Source organism: Malaya genurostris, chromosome 2 (assembly GCF_030247185.1).
Source record: "Malaya genurostris strain Urasoe2022 chromosome 2, Malgen_1.1, whole genome shotgun sequence".
Lineage (NCBI taxonomy): Eukaryota > Metazoa > Arthropoda > Insecta > Diptera > Culicidae > Malaya > Malaya genurostris.
Window position 1 is genome coordinate 125,080,182 of NC_080571.1, and position 19,176 is coordinate 125,099,357.

At 33.9% G+C, this 19,176-nt stretch overlaps 1 protein-coding gene across 11 annotated transcripts in view; it reads right to left on the bottom strand.

The window, feature by feature from the left end:
* Positions 1 to 19,176, bottom strand: part of LOC131432084 (tight junction protein ZO-2) — a 101,920-nt gene that overhangs the window by 25,080 nt on the left and 57,664 nt on the right. For all 11 annotated transcript variants that reach the window (XM_058598145.1, XM_058598147.1, XM_058598152.1 and 8 more), the window contains 2 exons: positions 706 to 875; positions 299 to 641 (listed from right to left, as the gene is read on the bottom strand). In XM_058598145.1, coding sequence (XP_058454128.1) covers positions 299 to 641; positions 706 to 875 — 513 coding nt within the window. The remainder of the gene's footprint in view (positions 1 to 298; positions 642 to 705; positions 876 to 19,176) is intronic.

The following is a 19,176-nucleotide window of genomic DNA, read 5'->3' on the forward strand; positions in this document are numbered from 1 at the left end:
GAAGATAAACATCAATTGTCAACATACATTTAGATAAAATAATTTTTCCATCCCCATCGGTAAATATTTTAAAAATTCGCCAACGTTATATCTTCTAATCTTATGTTCACGATCAAAATTGTGAAAAAGCTAAAGTGAAATAAGAAGAGACGATAAAGTTTGAACAAATTTAGAGATACATCGTTGCTTATTTTATGATCCGATTTCCGATTCCGTTGTTTACTTTTTCTCAAAATCATTCACACTCATTAACACTACGTCATTTTTACATGAACCCCAGTCTATCAGTTTTCCATACCTTAATGAATAATCTACATCCTAACACGATACCGAAATCGTCTTTCTTGCTCGCTTTCGTAACAATCACTTTGATTTGCTGTTGAGATCCATTATTTACTAAAGCACCCAATCCTAGTCCGGTTGAGCTGAGGCTATGTTGATGCTGATGTTGATGTGAATTGCCACCAACACCTCCTGCTATGGTACTGCCGCCTGTTGGCTGCATTAAACTATGATTCGGGACACGTCGTTTGACCATTAAAGTAACTGTGTTGCCACTATCGCGTAGCACCTGTACGGCAGTCGCATATTCTACATTTTCTAACGAGATTCCATTTACAGAAATGATGCGATCGTTAACCCTAGTAAAGAAATATTGAGCTTTTCAGTGATATTATTTATTTGCATAATTTTGAAAATACTCACTGCAACTGACCCTCAGCAGGGCCATGCTTGAGCACATCGCTCACTGCTATCGATGGATCTCCGTTAGCGAAATGTGGGTTATCTCGTCCTCCAGATACTGCGATCCCAAACCCGTAGCCAGGTACTCTCGACAGCGATACCGTACTATAATCCCAAGATGTTCGTTCGCTCTGAAAAATAGAAATAAATAAAAATTAATACTTTTCTAACAGTATTACAGTTAAACTGTTGTTTCCAATTATGTCATGTGCCAATTTCCAAGTCGGAAGACCTCAACATTCGACATCAAGCTTGAGAAACTTGTTTTCCAACATTAACAATTTCGATTCATCATAGTCTTCGTTTCTGATCATTGCTCTATTCTAACAATACAGTGTTAGAGGGGATAATTTGGCTAAATTTGGTGCACTTGACGACGAAATGTACAAAACACTCATTACTCTCAGTGTGACCCCAACCTTTTGAGGCTGTTCAATCTAATGATGTCGAACAATCGATGTACTATCGATTTTTAGCATTAGCATTAGCATTAGAGACCGCCCGTGTGTTGCTACTCCGTTATTGATCTGGACCAATTGAGATTGCAAAATGATTTTTTGAAGTAACATGTTCGGGAATAACACATTGTTTCACACTGTGCAAACTGTATTGAACCATGCATGCTGATCAATACCGACGCCGGCCACGTCCGAATGCAGATCTACTTGGGAGGGAAAGGATTGTTAGTTCGATGCATGTTGCTACTAAGAACCGAGGAATCCTCTGCATTCCCACATGCATCACAGGAGAGGATACTTTGTAAGTAAATGTTTTAATAATGTTATCATGTGTTTATTGCTCTGGGTAGCCGGCTACCAAGAATGTTTTAAAGTATTATCGTTTTATGTGTTACTTTGTGCTGGCAATATAATGCACGAAACAGTTAATCTCCGAAATTGACAAAACTCCGGATCGCCGGCTGTCGAGTATGCAGTCACTCGTTTATGCATCTACCTATCGCGATTTTTTTTAGTCATGCAAAAAAAAACACATGCGGATTGATAAAAAAAGGTATCATCTCACTGCTAGGTGCATTAAGCACGTTTTTATAAATGAAACTACGTGATACAAAATAAACGAGCGAATAGGATTTAGACAAAAAAGTTGATTCATTGCATTGAAATATTCTAAACAGTTATTATAAAATCATTTTAAATCACCAAACAAAGGTCAACAGATTTCACACGCGCCTTGATTCTTTATTATTTCCGCTTTATTATTTTAATTATTTATTAAAATTGTTAATTGGTTATATTAGTTGATCTGGGCAGCCGGCTACCGAGAAAAATATTAATTTACTGTTTGAAATATTAATATCAAGTGTTTTTTACTATGTATTCAATATACCGATATATGTTATCTCTGTTATTAACTTTGTAATATAAACGGATTTGCGCAATGGTTGATTTTTATCATACATTTTATAATCCTGAAAGAACAATAACATGGAAGAAGAAATCATTCCTAATAAAACTTTTCTCCGAGGCTAGACGGAAATTGATAGGTTGAATAAAGAAATGATTTAGTAAAATAGAGTAATCAGAAGTAAAACATTGAAAATATCTGATAACTGAAAGGAAAAAGAAACTCCTGCAATTGTCGCCTTTTACGACATGGAAGCAGGAACCCAGTGGATCTATTCTTGGTTCATTTTTTTCCATCGGATTCCACACGGCATCAATCGATGTACTATCGATTTTCTCTATAAAGTTCATAATGCGTTGCCATTATGACAACTTCATAACTTTTATTATGTGCAACCGTTCGAGCGAACCAAGAACATGAACACCTTATTTGGTATCGAACTATATTACATAAGTATCTCTAATGTATGAAATTGTGTATATAGCATAAGGTGTACGGTATTCAGACACTTTTCTTCAAATTTGTGTTCATAATTCGCACATTTGCAAATATGATTATATTTTGTAAGTTGTTAATAATTAATTTAATAAATATTTATGTTAATAAAAAAATCGCGCTTTCCCCTTCAGTGTTCCAAAAAAGTGAAAAATTGACATTTCAAACAATCCTTCAAATGTTTCCTGGGGAAAACTATTTCTAATTCAGCTTCCTTCACGTTAAGCCTTTGGCTCATCAGTGCTTAAAGCAGTATTATCTAACTAATAAACTTTGAATTTTTGATTTCAGATGATTCACCATCAAACTACGAGAGGTATTGTTGCCAATGCCGTATTGGTCAATATTTCTTCGGGCTAATTTTTTTTTCTATCCAACACGATTCGTGTCTCAAAAACTGAAGCATTATAACCTCGCTTATATTTATAGTCACTAACTCTACAAAATCATCGACTTTGTCAGGAAAAACTTGTAAACCAGCATATCGTCTTAGATTTATACAGCCGAAAGGCTGTGACTATTTTCCATACATATGTTTACTTATTTGGATAGAAGTGATTTGCAAATTAATAACAAATTTTATTAATAAAACCTAACATTTCAATGGTAGAAATTCACATTATTATTTTGAAATAAGAGTCAATGTATCAAAAATCATAATCAGTTTGCTTGAGAAAATAGCAATAAAATATATAACTATGACGTTGTAATATCAAAGCAAGAACAAAATATTTATAGAAGACGATTTTTTCAGTTATTTGATACTCTAGGACTCAGAAAAGAGTTATAGCATTAGCATTGTCCTTATCTGATTCTGATGCAGTTTATTCAATTGTATTTTATTTGAAGATAGAGCTACGGGATCAATTGTAGTTAATGAAATTGGAATATCTCAACAATTACGAAATAAGATATAATAACAAGTTTTGATACTAAACAGATATTGTACTATTTCTTAATTCTTTCGATGAAATATCAAGAAAATATCAGTTATCGCTATGAGAGCAAAGTAACATCAAGACAAGATATGATGGTAAAATTTGTTATTATTTTGATTTTTTGCTTTTTACATCTACCCGGGATATGGGACAGGCTGACTGATAATGTCACATACCTAACCGAAAAAATGAATTTAATTAAAAATGACTGATAATGTCACATACCTAACCGAAAAAATGAATTTAATTAAAAATGATTGTTCAAGTTCTTCGATATTGAGCAGTTTTGAGTGGATGTACTATTGGACATCTATGGTTCGTCTAGTCTAATTTTGATGTTCATTGATTCCACAAATTTTAGAAAACTCAAATTTGGTGTTATCAATGTTTAACCAGATTCAATAAAAAATATGTATAGAAGAAGTAAAGCTAGGATATATCACATAAACATTTAATAGTGGAACATGTTAATCTTAAATCTCATTACTCACAAAGACATCAACGCAACAAAAAAATCGAAATACAACTTGTTTTCATATATACAGCACTCATTTGTTCATCCTCAACAGGCACCGGAAGCCACCATAACATCGACCAAGCAGTTTTCGTTTGACTGCAACAACAAGCTCATTGTAAACAGAGACTGAATGATGATGCTAATTCAGATTAAAGAGAAAGAAAGACATGATTATGATCATGCATGCATGCCTCGGGAAGCGATGTATGTTGTCACGAGTTATTAGAAGCAATTCAATTACATATAATTAAATTACAACATAAATGACATGCAGTTATTCCACAAAAAAGGTTATCTTTTTATGTGCCGAACACAGGCTCGTACCCAGAATTTCGTTTCGGAAGGGGACAGTTGACTTTGCCAGTTCCTGGAACACTGGAAAATGCGTTAAAAACGTCGGAATTGAACTCGCACCGATTTCTCCGATATTACATTTCACGCCTATTTCACGAACTTAAGCTCAAATGAAAGAGCAGTAGCGGACATAAATTCCATTTTTAACCATTTCTGTCACACATGTCAAAGAGCTTCAAATGTCCATTTATAGGGAACAATAATCCACAAGGCTTGTAATGATGTGATAGATTTTGAGAGGTGGTCCGAAATGGCACCTCCGATTAGTGGGGAACGGAAAACATCTTTCAAATTTGTAGGTCATATTAGTTGATGACCATAGGAACTCACTTTGACTATACTGGTTTCAGCTTCATGTTTCGGAAGCATTACTCTAATTCCAACACAAAACTCACATCGATTTCTCAGAGATGATTTGAGGTTTGAAATGATAATAGTTCGAGGAAATCATGGAACAAGGTACATGGATAAGTAATTGGAACTCTAAACCGTTGACTTTAACCATGGTAGCGATGTTCATATGCTTCAGGTAGGGTCATTTCACGCGATTTCGTTCTTCAATCGCTCCACCCTAATACCTGCATTTCTGTTTTGAGGTAATCCTCCAAAAGTATTCTATTACAATATCAGAAAACCGACATCGTGATCTTTACGACAGAACGAGCCTCCTTTGAAACACTCGTGCCGTTAGGAAGTACTCGTGTTGACTTAATTCCATTGTCCGGTAATCAGAGTCAGTCATGTCAAATGACCTTGACAGACTAACTAAAATCATCGTCAACTGTAATCGGTATAGTCAAAGTGTCTGTCAAATGAGATATTCGATAGTTCTATGACCAAGTAGAAGTATACTCAGTCAAAGACAGACGACTTTTTTGTTTTCTCCCTCATTCTCCTATTCCCTGTCGAAGTACAAAAATTCCATGAGAGTACTAACATAAACATAAATTGATAAAGTTCATTGTTCTTTGCAAAAAGTCATCGGACTTCGGAGTTTATTGGTGTAAATGAATTTAATTCAATATTTATGTTGCTTGATTAATATTTAGTCACGTCGTAGTTAAGCAGTGACAGGAGAAATGAGGATAATATCAATCGCATCGGCAATCAATTAGCGTCCTTGTAAGTGTAATATCAAAAGAATTTAAGTTATGACAGATCTCAGACACTCAATACATGATGATTGGTAGAGCCTGGTTGGCAGCAGTCCAGTGACATAAACTTTCCAATCTTCGTCGTGCAAAGTGGCTAGTTGAAAGTGACATTTAGCAGCTCTGCCGGTTCTGTTCTCTGGCTTATAACAATAGACCCAGCAAAACATGTATTCGAAGTGTGCTTGAGTTAGAATTTTAATTTCTATGGGTGGGATTATGCAATACAAGTAGGTTTACAATTTTCCCTACACAAAAATCACAGAATTGCGGAAGCAAATGATGTCTCCATGGCAGGCGCGTACCCAGGAAAAAATTTCGGGGGGTGTTTCAGAACATGTTGATCAATTTCCATACAAATGGAACTTTTTATATAATTATTTGAAATTTTTTTATTGTGGAGTCGTTTGTTGAAAATTATTCATTTTATTTTTTACTTATTTGAAAAAAAGAGTTTACATAATATCATACTTTTTTGAGTTTCGGAGGGGGTTTGAACCCCTAAAACACCCCCCTGTATACGCGCCTGCTCCATGGTAACAACCAAATAATGTTTATGATAGGGCTGAAAAGTCACGACTTGTGGCTGAACACCCAATTAAAATCGTTATAATTTAATTCTAACTCATATTCCAATAAATATTTATTTAAAAAACAAGTATGTGCGAGATCCAGCGGCAGGATATCTTTCTCATCTGCAAAATCTTGTCCAACTATTTCATGCTCGCGCTTTTTCTCTTTCCGGTCATCCAGTACAATTTTATGTTTTATTATTATTGTCTTTTATTTTACCCCGTGTTTAACCTCCATTTTATGTAGTTTAACATTGTCAGTAGCGGTGGAGTTTTGACCATCGCGAAACTCTTAAAACCCTGAGTCTGTCACTTCCTATGCTTATCAGAAATACCAGTTCTGGAGATATGTCTGCAAATCTGCAGATTGTCAGTCTGTCATTGATTTACTACAGCGTGGATATATAAAAAACATCATTTGCGCACTGTAAACACAGAGCTGCTAAAATCGTCTAACAATTTTTCTAAATTGCGTTTGTTGGTTATGTCGCGATACACATTTAAAACGTTACTGAGTCGATCTTCCAACATAGTTAATCTTAAATATACTGAAAATTAAGGCTCTTCTATAAGCTACCCAAAATTAGGTCGTTATCTACGCAAACTTTGACTTGATAATAAAGAATGGGTAGCGTGCTTTGCAATGGCATAATACTTTGGGTAAACTTTCATTTATCTAAATGAGGTCATCACTCGTTACCTAAAATTGGGGAGATGCCTTTTAATTGATTTTGGGTAGGTTTTGACCCAAAATTAGGCAGCGGCTGGTAAGAGTGTACGTTTTCAACCTGCGAAAAACCGAAAAACTTTGTTCATTTGAACAAGATGATCTTGGTACTGTAACAAGTAGATAAACGAAACGAGCAAACTGTGGAACAAGCCCTCTTATTTATAAATATGTGAGCAAAAGCAGAACAAAAACAGGTTTATAATTTTCTCAACTGTTCTCTAAGCATTTTTTTTCATTACATTTATGCCTTCAACAATTGACACGATGCGGATCGTCAGTATACAAAATATACAAAACATGCTCGCATTTTTCGCGGTAAATTGTAAAACTTTTTTAGAATTCCGAGTGGGTATTCCACTACTCAGCTGCCCACACTATCTGCCGGGCCTGACTTATATATTACTTTCCATTCATGAACAATAGCAACACAGTGGACTACTTTTTTTAAGGGGCTAACTACTCACTGCGGGCCTGGTCTGGGTCCCCGTTCATTACTCCAATTCAGGCAATGACAGAGCCGACAATTTGGCCAAATGTGGTACTATTGAAGGTGAAATTTATTAGCGGCCAATTGCTATAGAGCTTCTTGTCAAAGAACACTTGCCATATGACAAGCTTCTTGGGATAAAGATGATCTGGATCGGTGGAAGCACTCAATTATTCCTAACATATCGACAAAGGCATGGTTAAGGAACTGGATGTGAGTAGGGATTTCATTCGTGTAATGTCCAGACTCATGTCCAATCACTACACATTAAATGCACATCTTTTTCGAATTGAACTCGCCGAGACTAATCATTGTGCTTGTGGCGAAGGATATCGCGATATTGATCATGTCGTTTGGAATGCTTGGAGTATTTTGATGGCAGATCTCAACTAATAATTTTTTTGCGTACCTAAGGTAGAGTATGATATTTAAGGAAACTAGTAGTAATATGTTTTATTAAATAGTAACCATTGTGACTGTATTCGTTTAGGTTTAAAGAACTATATATGGTGGATGCTACGGCAAAGAGAAACTAATGTAAATTGTCTTATGGAATAAACGTATTATTTTTTAATATGTTGACATTAGCTTTATTATATTATTGATATTTATATTTCAATCAAACTGTTTCGGTTTCGAATATTACTAGAAAGTGCGTGTTATACTAATGAAAAAACCATTATAACAAATTCAGTAGCACTGGTTCTATTCCGATATATGTCAATAAAACGCTGTTAAGCGTGTGTGTGTTTGTGTGTTTCATCGGCTTTGCATCTGATATTTTCATATTTTTAAAAGGGTCCATCCAGATTAACCTTTTGGTAAAATTTAAAATGTACAACGAAAGAAAACGGAAATGACCCAATAATTTTCAAAAGACGAATCGATTCCAAACTGGTTCTAAAATATCGTGTGTTGTTTCACAGTTGGCATAAGATTCTTTTAAGAAGAATTCTGACATTATAAACATGAGCGTGTGCACCTTTTAACCAATTTTTTAAAAGCACAATTTTCTAAGAAATGACTTAACCGATTTTAACCAATGTAGGCTTGTTTGAAAGCTACTGTTGGATCATTGACCAAGTTCAAAAATCAAAAGGCTGTGAATTCTGGTTCCGGAGATATGATGGTATAAGTGACGTAACCGACAAAACACGTTATTTTTTTACCGCGTCTCGAAAGCGTCTTAAGCGTCTCGAAAAAAGTCCACATGCAAAATTTGAGCTAAATCGAATATTGGTAACGGGTCCACCTCGGTGGTTAAGGTTTGAAAATTTTCGATCTTGCAAAATCAAGAAATTTGAAATTTGAACAAATCGGCTTCAAAAAAATCTCAAAGTCAAAGAAAGTCGATTTGAAAAAAAAAATTTTCTTTCGAGATGACATTAAATCTCGACGTTTCAAGGAATCTCAAGACTTTTGGCATAAAAAAAACCAAACAATATAAGTTTAAGTTCATTGTATAAACTGTAATATGTCAAAATCTCATTAAAATATGGTTATACAAAGTCAATGGTTAGTCAAAGAATGCTGTGATTTTGTTGGAACAGGACACAAAATTTTATTTAACAGGAACTTTTAGAAGTTTTTTCAATGCTACTTTAAGCAATTCATTTTAATGATCAAATATATAAAAGTCAACCATATATGAACAAAATATCAAAATAATAGTTTTATGGGTAGTTTTACGAATTCTGGCCCAATTTCGAATGATTTTTTGAGTAACAGTCGGAATGTAGATTCATTGTAAAGATAATCGAGTATGCAACCTAAATCGACCCTTACCTAATTGAAAATAAACAATCTTTACCCGTACCCGAGCCAATTCCGAGAATTTTTTTTTTTCAATCCCGAACCCGACCCCTACCTGTTAAAAAATATACTATGCTTTACACGTATCCGACCGGAACCCGACTAAATTATTATGTCTAAACCCGAACTTCCATTTTGGTTTCATTGTCGGATCGAGTTTCGGGATTGAATACCCGAAACCCGACCGACTCTAACTAGTACCCGATTCCTTCCCGTACCAAGAGTTGCCAATGTACCAGATTCATCAGTAAGAATCTAACAAACCAGATCTTTTACCAGATTGTGCAGAACTCACTCAGATTTTCAAAATCTCTGCAGTTTTATCAACTTTATCTTAAATAATTTGATTGAAAAGGTCTAATAAGTCGAAACAAGAAAACATGCGTCAATAAGGCTAGAGCGCAACAATGTAATTATACAGTTCAGTTTTAGTAAAATTAACCTTTACATCTATATAGGGCTTCAAGTTGCTCTGTACGTGCCCTTAATGTACTGACGAATCCAAGGAAAAGTGTAAGGATTATTTACTTTTCTCATACAGAAAGGATAAGCAATCACCGTGAAAACCAGTGATTAGTAAAAAAATCAATTTCAGATGTTTTTCTGCATGGCGATTTAAAAACGAATAAAAATTTTTGAACTTGCCAAGTAACAATTTTTGTTACGGTAACTTATCTGTGACTAATTTTCAAAAAAAAAATTATGTGATTGTTACAATTATCTAACCACGCGTGATTCAAAAAGTGCAGTTTTGACTACTGTCCAGTAATATCTTGGAAATCAGTTAAAAATAAGTTTTCATTTTGTTGCAATGTTATGCTGTAATAACTTATCTTTCCATAACACGAAAATAACTTGTTTCCAAGTAAACTAGTTGAAACTTGGGCACCAACGACATTGTAAACATGAAATTAATTCAGAGTACTTATCTATGAACAATTAAAGAGCAACAAAGGTTTTAAAATAACAAACTTTATTGTACATACTGTACAATGATTACTATCTAGCGAAATTCAATGTTAACTAAGTGTTTTTTTATGCGTCTTCAATTGAAATCTGTTTATAAGGATATGAAAAACAAAGTATGAAATTACCCTGTGTCCCAATTGCACAAAAGTACCCATATACTTAATCCATATACCGTAAATTCGTATTAGTTATTATTTTATTTTTTCATATAATGAGAATAAAAATATTGTCGCGATCGATGCTTGATCAAGTCATTGTTTTCTTCGTATTTATAAAGGTACATAGAAGAAAAATACCCACCTATTATTGCGAAATACTAGTATCAGTGTCTGTTACTATCTCGAGTCATTAGTGGCGAAATAGTAAAGATTTATTAGTATAGTGGAATTCAATGGAATTTATTTTCTTTAAAAGCGATTTAGTTCATTCCACTGATCACTCAAAAAAGTAATTTTTAAGTTTCTATGAGCTATGGGAAAAGTCTAAAAGTGCGAATAATGGTTGCCACATGAATTGAATGAGAGAAATATGGAACGTCGAGAAAACACTTTAGAAATTTTAGTTTAGAGTGCCGAAAGAATCAGTTTTGCATCGGACTGGTGATGAAGCATGGTCTAAGCACTTCGATTCCTACGAAGAAGTCGAGACTTGGGTGTCTGATTGGTTTACTTCAAAAGACGAAAATTTGGCGTGGTATCCATTTCCAGAAATGTGGTCAAGATATGTAAAAAGTAATGGTCAATTCTCTGAATATTTTTTTGTTCCATTAAAAATTAATGTTTTTTTTATCGTTTATTAAAACGGCCGTCACACTAGCTGACCCCTTAGGACAACTCTCAATTCTATTCTCCACTAATAGGTTTAAATTAGTTTGAAGTTAATAATTTATTCGATGTAAAGTGATTAAAATGGCGTTGACTAGAATGTAAAATTATTTTTATAATGAACTCGGAAATCATAGCAACCCATGTTGTTCTAGGATTACTATGAACTAAACCAGTCTTGTTCTATCCGTATTTGTTTTTTTTTGTTTCTATTATAGAGGCTTCAACATTAATGTCATCCACCTCTTCGGGACAGAAAAACTTTCTGACCCTATGTGCGGGGTTGGGAATCGAACCCAGACAGACTGCGTGAAAGGCATCGACTTACCCATCACGCTATACCCGTCCCCCACCCGTATTTGTTGGATTCCCACATATTTCAAAAAATAAGTTTACTTCCTTCACGATAAGAATATCTAAGTAAGATAAGCTATTGTTTTTCTCTTCTATATTAATAATTTGTGTTGTAATTTTAATTATTTTCAAGTTTCTGTTAACTATTCTTGCTTGAGGATGCATAATCTACACAGATAAAAAAAATCCTTCCTGGTCCACCTAGTGGTGTGATAATGCCTTTCTTTTGCCTTTAATATGGCCTTATTAAAACATTTATAAGATTCTATCCTCGGCCATTAGTATTATGAGCTTATCAACTAACCTAATAGTATCTTACAAACGAGTCTAAGCCCTTCGAAAGAGATTCAGGCATCTCCGATAAATGTTAGCGCATTAAAAACACTGGGATTTGTTGGTTACGTCACATATACTGTTGTATCTCAAGATCCGAAAGCGACAATCTTTGGATCTTTGAGCTCGATCAACAACTTTCAAACAAGTCTAAGCTGGTTACATTAGATTAAGCCGTCTCTAAAAAAATGAACGTTGAAAAAAACATCGCGTTTTCTCGGTTACGCTACTTATACCACTATAAGTAGCGTAAACTAGATTAAGCCGTCTCTAAAAAAATTGAATGTTGAAAAAAACATCGCGTTTTGTCGGATACGCTACTTATATTATTATATATCAGGAACCAAAAGTGACTGCCATTTGAACTTAGAACTTAATCAATGGCCTAATAGTAGCTTTCAAACGAGCCTGAGTTTGTTAAAATCGGTTCAGTCATCTCTGAGAAAATCGAGCGGTGAAAATATTTTTGAACAGTGCACATACATACACACACAGAAATTTTTCCATCTCGTTGAACTGAGTCGAATGGTATATAACACCATGTGTCTCCGAGGCTCCATTCAAAGGTCGAGTTTTCCAGTTTTGAAATCACTTCTTTACAATTGGAACATCAATCAATTTAAATTAAGTTTTACATCAACAAATGTTTTCAATCAAATTTTCGATTCAATTATGTATTGCCTATTTCATATTACTAATAATCTACATGTGAATTTCATTATGTTTTCAGTGTATCATCAACCAGCAATTAGATGATAAAGCCTGTGTACGTGTGTATGTATGTGTATATGTATATGTGTATGTATGTATGTATGTATGTAGGTATGTTTGTATGTATATATGTATGTACGTATATACGTATGTATGTATGTATGTATGTATGTAACGTTTTTTTGCACTCACTTCCATTGAAGAAAGCTGAACCGATTAACTTAGATTCAAATGAAAGGTTTTGTACACAGGAAAAAATTAAATTTACACGAGGTCGTCAAATGGTGAGATAACTAAGTCCTCACAAGTCCCTATCTCATGCCTCCCCGAGCGTCTATGATGACATTTGGTCAATAGAACGGCGTCGACTGGGTGCTATCGCCTTCTGCGTTAGTAGCAGAATGAGAGGGTGCGAAATGGCTTGTAGGTTGAAGCCCATCCTAAAGTGCAGTGTTTATCATAGTATATTACAACATATAATTGTGTTGTTTATTACATCATGTATTATTATTATTATTTTTATTAGAAGAGCGTAACTTACACTGCGATATTACCTGTTATATTGTATCATAGCATATTATTTCATATATTATCGTCTTACACTATTTTATGTTATTATATACTATGTTGTATGGTATTATACTGCATTGCATTATATCATATTATATTGTATTATATTTTATTATATTATATAATATTATATTATATTGTATTCTATTGTATTGTGTTATATTGTATTGCATTATGTTGTATTATATTATATTATATTATATTATAGGGTTTATTATTAGTAGTACTACGTACCTCTGCGCAAAATATAAATTTGTTTTCCTTATAATTTATCATTTTTAAAGTAACTTTCAACTAAATATCAAGGTCGTCACAAGCTGAGCTTAATGCCTACACGTGTGTCTGTGGTGACAAATGGTCGATGGAATGCGTTGATGGCAGAATGAGAGGATGAGAAATGACATATAAATTCAAGTAATATAATATCATAGCATATCGCAACATATCATTTTATTTATTCTATTGTTTATTATATAATTCATTGTACTATATTATATTGTTTTTTATTGTTATTTTCATTATTATATTTATTGTTATTATTATTAATTTGTCATCAATAATAACAACATATATTATTTTTATAGATGTGGATATTATTATTATTATTAGAAGAGAAATATTCTACTTCCTGCAGTATTGCGAAGATAGAAGAGCATAACTGACACTACATTAACTGTTATTTTATATCATTGTATTATATTATATTAAATTAAAATATATTATATTATATTATGTTATATTATATTATTTTGTAATCTATTATATCATTTTATGTTATATTAATTTCATTACACTATGTTTCATTGTATTTATCAATATAAAACATTTTGCACGGAGGCGTAAAGGGGAGGGAGCATCAGGGCATCGGACGAATTGATGACTGGACGAGGGATTGTGGATAGCCAGCCCAAGTCACTTGAAGGAAACTTGTTTCCTTCTGAAGGTTTGAAATGAGTCTGACGCGCCCTTCTCAAACAAACCATCAGGCGGGTTCAAGCATGTATAGCGATATGCTTCATCCATGCACTGGATATTATGGTTGGAAGAGCATCTTTTATTCCCGCGGAATACGAGTAAGTGACTCTACTTACGTATCCGCCCAACCCTTTTTGTTCGCTTTTCGGTAACAGCTATAGTAAGAAGGTGAATGGATGAGTCATATCGGGGCTACTGTAAGTCTACCCGCATCCACTGGCAAGTCCTTGAACTGATGGTGGCTTCACTTCACATCACATCACACACATCACATCAGGAAAAAATTAAATTTACACGACATGTAGTTCAATAGTACTATTAAATAAGCATTAGTTGCGTCGAAAAGCTGATTTAAAACCATGATTGATGTAAAATTAAAATGGAGTACATTGATGTTTCAACGAACAAGACTGTATATTCCTAAAAACGTTTAGTTTTGCTTTCAAACTATAATGAAAAATTAAGAACTGTAAAATAAGTTTCCATTCAATTGTCTGCTCCAAATATTTTGTCGTGAATACGACTTACTTTACTATGGGGTGCCTTTTCAAAATTAGCCATATGGAAGAATGGGCAGAACTTAATCGTGAATATCTCGACTTGTATTAAATGCAGCAACATAATTCTTTCACCATTTCATCAAAAATTGTGGGAATATCGAGAGACATTGCATTTTTGAAAAAATGCAGTAGATTTGGATTAACTCCCACATGCTGCAAGGTAAAGGGTGGGAGATCTTTTTCTAAAAATATTCAAAATAAAATTCAACACGAAATTCTGAAAGAGAAAACTAAAAAATTGTTTAGCATTCTGAACGTGAAAACTTTGGAATGTTATAATCTTCATTTAAAATTAGCGAAACAATACCCCCAAGGTTTCGAAATTTTCCTAAGCAAAGTTAAATTTGCAGAACACTGCGAATCTGAGCGAAAACGAATTCTCCTTCACAAGAAATTCGAAAATTTACGTTTCAAAAATTCCGCACACCGCCCCCCAAAACCTCCAATACAGTTTTCAGAAGACTTCCTAATCAATCGGTCATCTCAGAATTTTACCAACGAACAAACAAAACTTCTCAATCTTGGGTTAAATTATGCAATTTCTTCTAAAGTAAATCTCGAACAAGTTATTATAGACGTAGAAACAGGCCTAAATAACTATAATCTTTCTTTTTCTCAAATTAATGATGCCAGAACTATTGTAGCTGATATCATTAAAAATACCTCACTGAAAAATCAACAAAATATGGGTGATAAAGAAATAGTGAAACAATTGCGGGAAAAGCCTGTATTTTATGTTAAGGCTGATAAGGGAAACAAAGTGGTAATTATGGACAAAGAAGATTATGATAATCTGATAATTAAAAAAATCAATGACGGCCCTTATAGGAAACAAAGAGCCGACCCCCTTCCAGATATTATTAAAAAAGTAGATAAAACTCTTCATGAATGCAACCCAAACTTCGATATCAATCTCAGTAGTCTCAAAGTTTCTAACCCTTCTTTATCCAAAATAAAAGGACTACCAAAGGTTCATAAACCTGGTAACGAAATAAGGGAAATCATTTCTTCAGTAGGGGCCCCAACTCAAAAAATATCCAAATGGCTAGTAAAAGAATTCCAATCTATGCCAAAAAAATTCTTCAGTAAATCAGTTCCTAACACACAGACATTCGTTACTCAACTTCAGAATTCAGGCGATATCAAAGATGACGAAATGATGGTATCTTTCGATGTAACCGCCTTATTCCCAAGTGTCCCAGTGAAGGACTCAATCAATCTGTTGGAAGATTGGTTACTTCAACAAAATAGTAGTAGTTTATGGAAATGCAAAGTACGGTCTTATCTTACTCTAACTCGGCTTTGCATGGATGTAAATTATTTCAAATTCAGAGGGGAATTTTATAAACAATTACAAGGGGCACCAATGGGCAATCCACTCTCCCCGTTTTTATGTGAATTATTCATGGCAAACCTTGAAGAACTTCTAAATAAGCAGGGATTACTACCTAATCGCTGGTGGAGATACGTAGATGATATATTTTGCATCATCAAACGCAACGATTTATCGAACTTTTTAGAAATAATTAATAATTTACATAAAAATATTAAATTCACCTATGAGGAAGAGAAAGACAACAGTTTACCTTTCTTGGACATTCTTATTGTCCGGGAGGCAAAATCCTTAACTTTCGAAATATATAGGAAGCCAACCAATACGGACCGTGTCATACCAAATACTTCAAATCATCCCCATCAACACAAAATGGCAGCATTCCACCATATGATTCACAGAATGCTATCTTTGCCCCTTAGAAAAGATGCTGCGATAAAAGAGAAAAACTTTATTTTTGAAATTGGAAAGTTCAATGGATATCCAGAGCATACAATTCAAACCATCTTCGATAAAAAATTAAGACTGTTGAAAAAACAATCACTTACAACTTTGACCCCCCCTTCTGAAAATTTTAAAAGAATATCAGTGGACTTCAATCAAAACATTTCACACCCACTAAAATCAAAACTAAGAAAATTTGGTTTAGATTTAGTGTTCAGCACTATGAACTACCAATTGAAAACTCTACTAGGTTCTACAAAAGATCCTACAGAGAATTTGAAAAAGTCTGGGGTATACAAAATCTCGTGTCCTCATTGCGATAAAATATACATCGGACAAACAAAGAGAACACTGGACATTCGTTTCAAGGAACATATCTCAGAAATAGCGAAAGCATCCAAAGAATTGGAAAAGGGACTACCACATCACTTCAAGTCAAAAGTAGCAGAACATGCCTTTTTTGAAGATCATGAACTCTCTACTAATGACATAAAAATCTTAAGACAAATTTCCAATCCATGGAAATTAGATTCAGCAGAAAGTTTAGAAATTTTCAAAAATAACTCCATCTCTTTATTAAACCGAGACCAAGGCAATAGATCTTCTTGGCTTTTCCAGTTACTACCCATATCCAAGATAAAAACAAACATAGAAAACACTTAACTCTTCCAGTTTTCTGTTACCTGTTTTTACCTTTCATTTTGTGGTTTACCTACTTACGTTTCTACCTACTTACGTTTGTATAAAAGGAACTTCATTGCAGCATTCTTTCAATAAACTTATAAAACCGATACACTGAAGAAGGATGCAAATAGCACTCCGAAATACGTATCTGTATTATAACGTTTTATACACTTTCGAAAAATAGTGACTGTGAAAATAGTGACTTTGTGAGAGTGTAATGACGTGATATAACATAGTGGAATTCAACGGTACAACAACAGTACTATTAGTGACAACATTCTACTAACAGCTCAAACAAAAATTTAGTGACAATGGTTACCAAGCCAAGTGAGCCTAATAGGTTTATTAAGTTAAGAAAGAAAATTGTGGGAATATCGAGAGACATTGCATTTTTGAAAAAATGCAGTAGATTTGGATTAACTCCCACATGCTGCAAGGTAAAGGGTGGGAGATCTTTTTCTAAAAATATTCAAAATAAAATTCAACACGAAATTCTGAAAGAGAAAACTAAAAAATTGTTTAGCATTCTGAACGTGAAAACTTTGGAATGTTATAATCTTCATTTAAAATTAGCGAAACAATACCCCCAAGGTTTCGAAATTTTCCTAAGCAAAGTTAAATTTGCAGAACACTGCGAATCTGAGCGAAAACGAATTCTCCTTCACAAGAAATTCGAAAATTTACGTTTCAAAAATTCCGCACACCGCCCCCCAAAACCTCCAATACAGTTTTCAGAAGACTTCCTAATCAATCGGTCATCTCAGAATTTTACCAACGAACAAACAAAACTTCTCAATCTTGGGTTAAATTATGCAATTTCTTCTAAAGTAAATCTCGAACAAGTTATTATAGACGTAGAAACAGGCCTAAATAACTATAATCTTTCTTTTTCTCAAATTAATGATGCCAGAACTATTGTAGCTGATATCATTAAAAATACCTCACTGAAAAATCAACAAAATATGGGTGATAAAGAAATAGTGAAACAATTGCGGGAAAAGCCTGTATTTTATGTTAAGGCTGATAAGGGAAACAAAGTGGTAATTATGGACAAAGAAGATTATGATAATCTGATAATTAAAAAAATCAATGACGGCCCTTATAGGAAACAAAGAGCCGACCCCCTTCCAGATATTATTAAAAAAGTAGATAAAACTCTTCATGAATGCAACCCAAACTTCGATATCAATCTCAGTAGTCTCAAAGTTTCTAACCCTTCTTTATCCAAAATAAAAGGACTGCCAAAGGTTCATAAACCTGGTAACGAAATAAGGGAAATCATTTCTTCAGTAGGGGCCCCAACTCAAAAAATATCCAAATGGCTAGTAAAAGAATTCCAATCTATGCCAAAAAAATTCTTCAGTAAATCAGTTCCTAACACACAGACATTCGTTACTCAACTTCAGAATTCAGGCGATATCAAAGATGACGAAATGATGGTATCTTTCGATGTAACCGCCTTATTCCCAAGTGTCCCAGTGAAGGACTCAATCAATCTGTTGGAAGATTGGTTACTTCAACAAAATAGTAGTAGTTTATGGAAATGCAAAGTACGGTCTTATCTTACTCTAACTCGGCTTTGCATGGATGTAAATTATTTCAAATTCAGAGGGGAATTTTATAAACAATTACAAGGGGCACCAATGGGCAATCCACTCTCCCCGTTTTTATGTGAATTATTCATGGCAAACCTTGAAGAACTTCTAAATAAGCAGGGATTACTACCTAATCGCTGGTGGAGATACGTAGATGATATATTTTGCATCATCAAACGCAACGATTTATCGAACTTTTTAGAAATAATTAATAATTTACATAAAAATATTAAATTCACCTATGAGGAAGAGAAAGACAACAGTTTACCTTTCTTGGACATTCTTATTGTCCGGGAGGCAAAATCCTTAACTTTCGAAATATATAGGAAGCCAACCAATACGGACCGTGTCATACCAAATACTTCTAATCATCCCCATCAACACAAAATGGCAGCATTCCACCATATGATTCACAGAATGCTATCTTTGCCCCTTAGAAAAGATGCTGCGATAAAAGAGAAAAACTTTATTTTTGAAATTGGAAAGTTCAATGGATATCCAGAGCATACAATTCAAACCATCTTCGATAAAAAATTAAGACTGTTGAAAAAACAATCACTTACAACTTTGACCCCCCCTTCTGAAAATTTTAAAAGAATATCAGTGGACTTCAATCAAAACATTTCACACCCACTAAAATCAAAACTAAGAAAATTTGG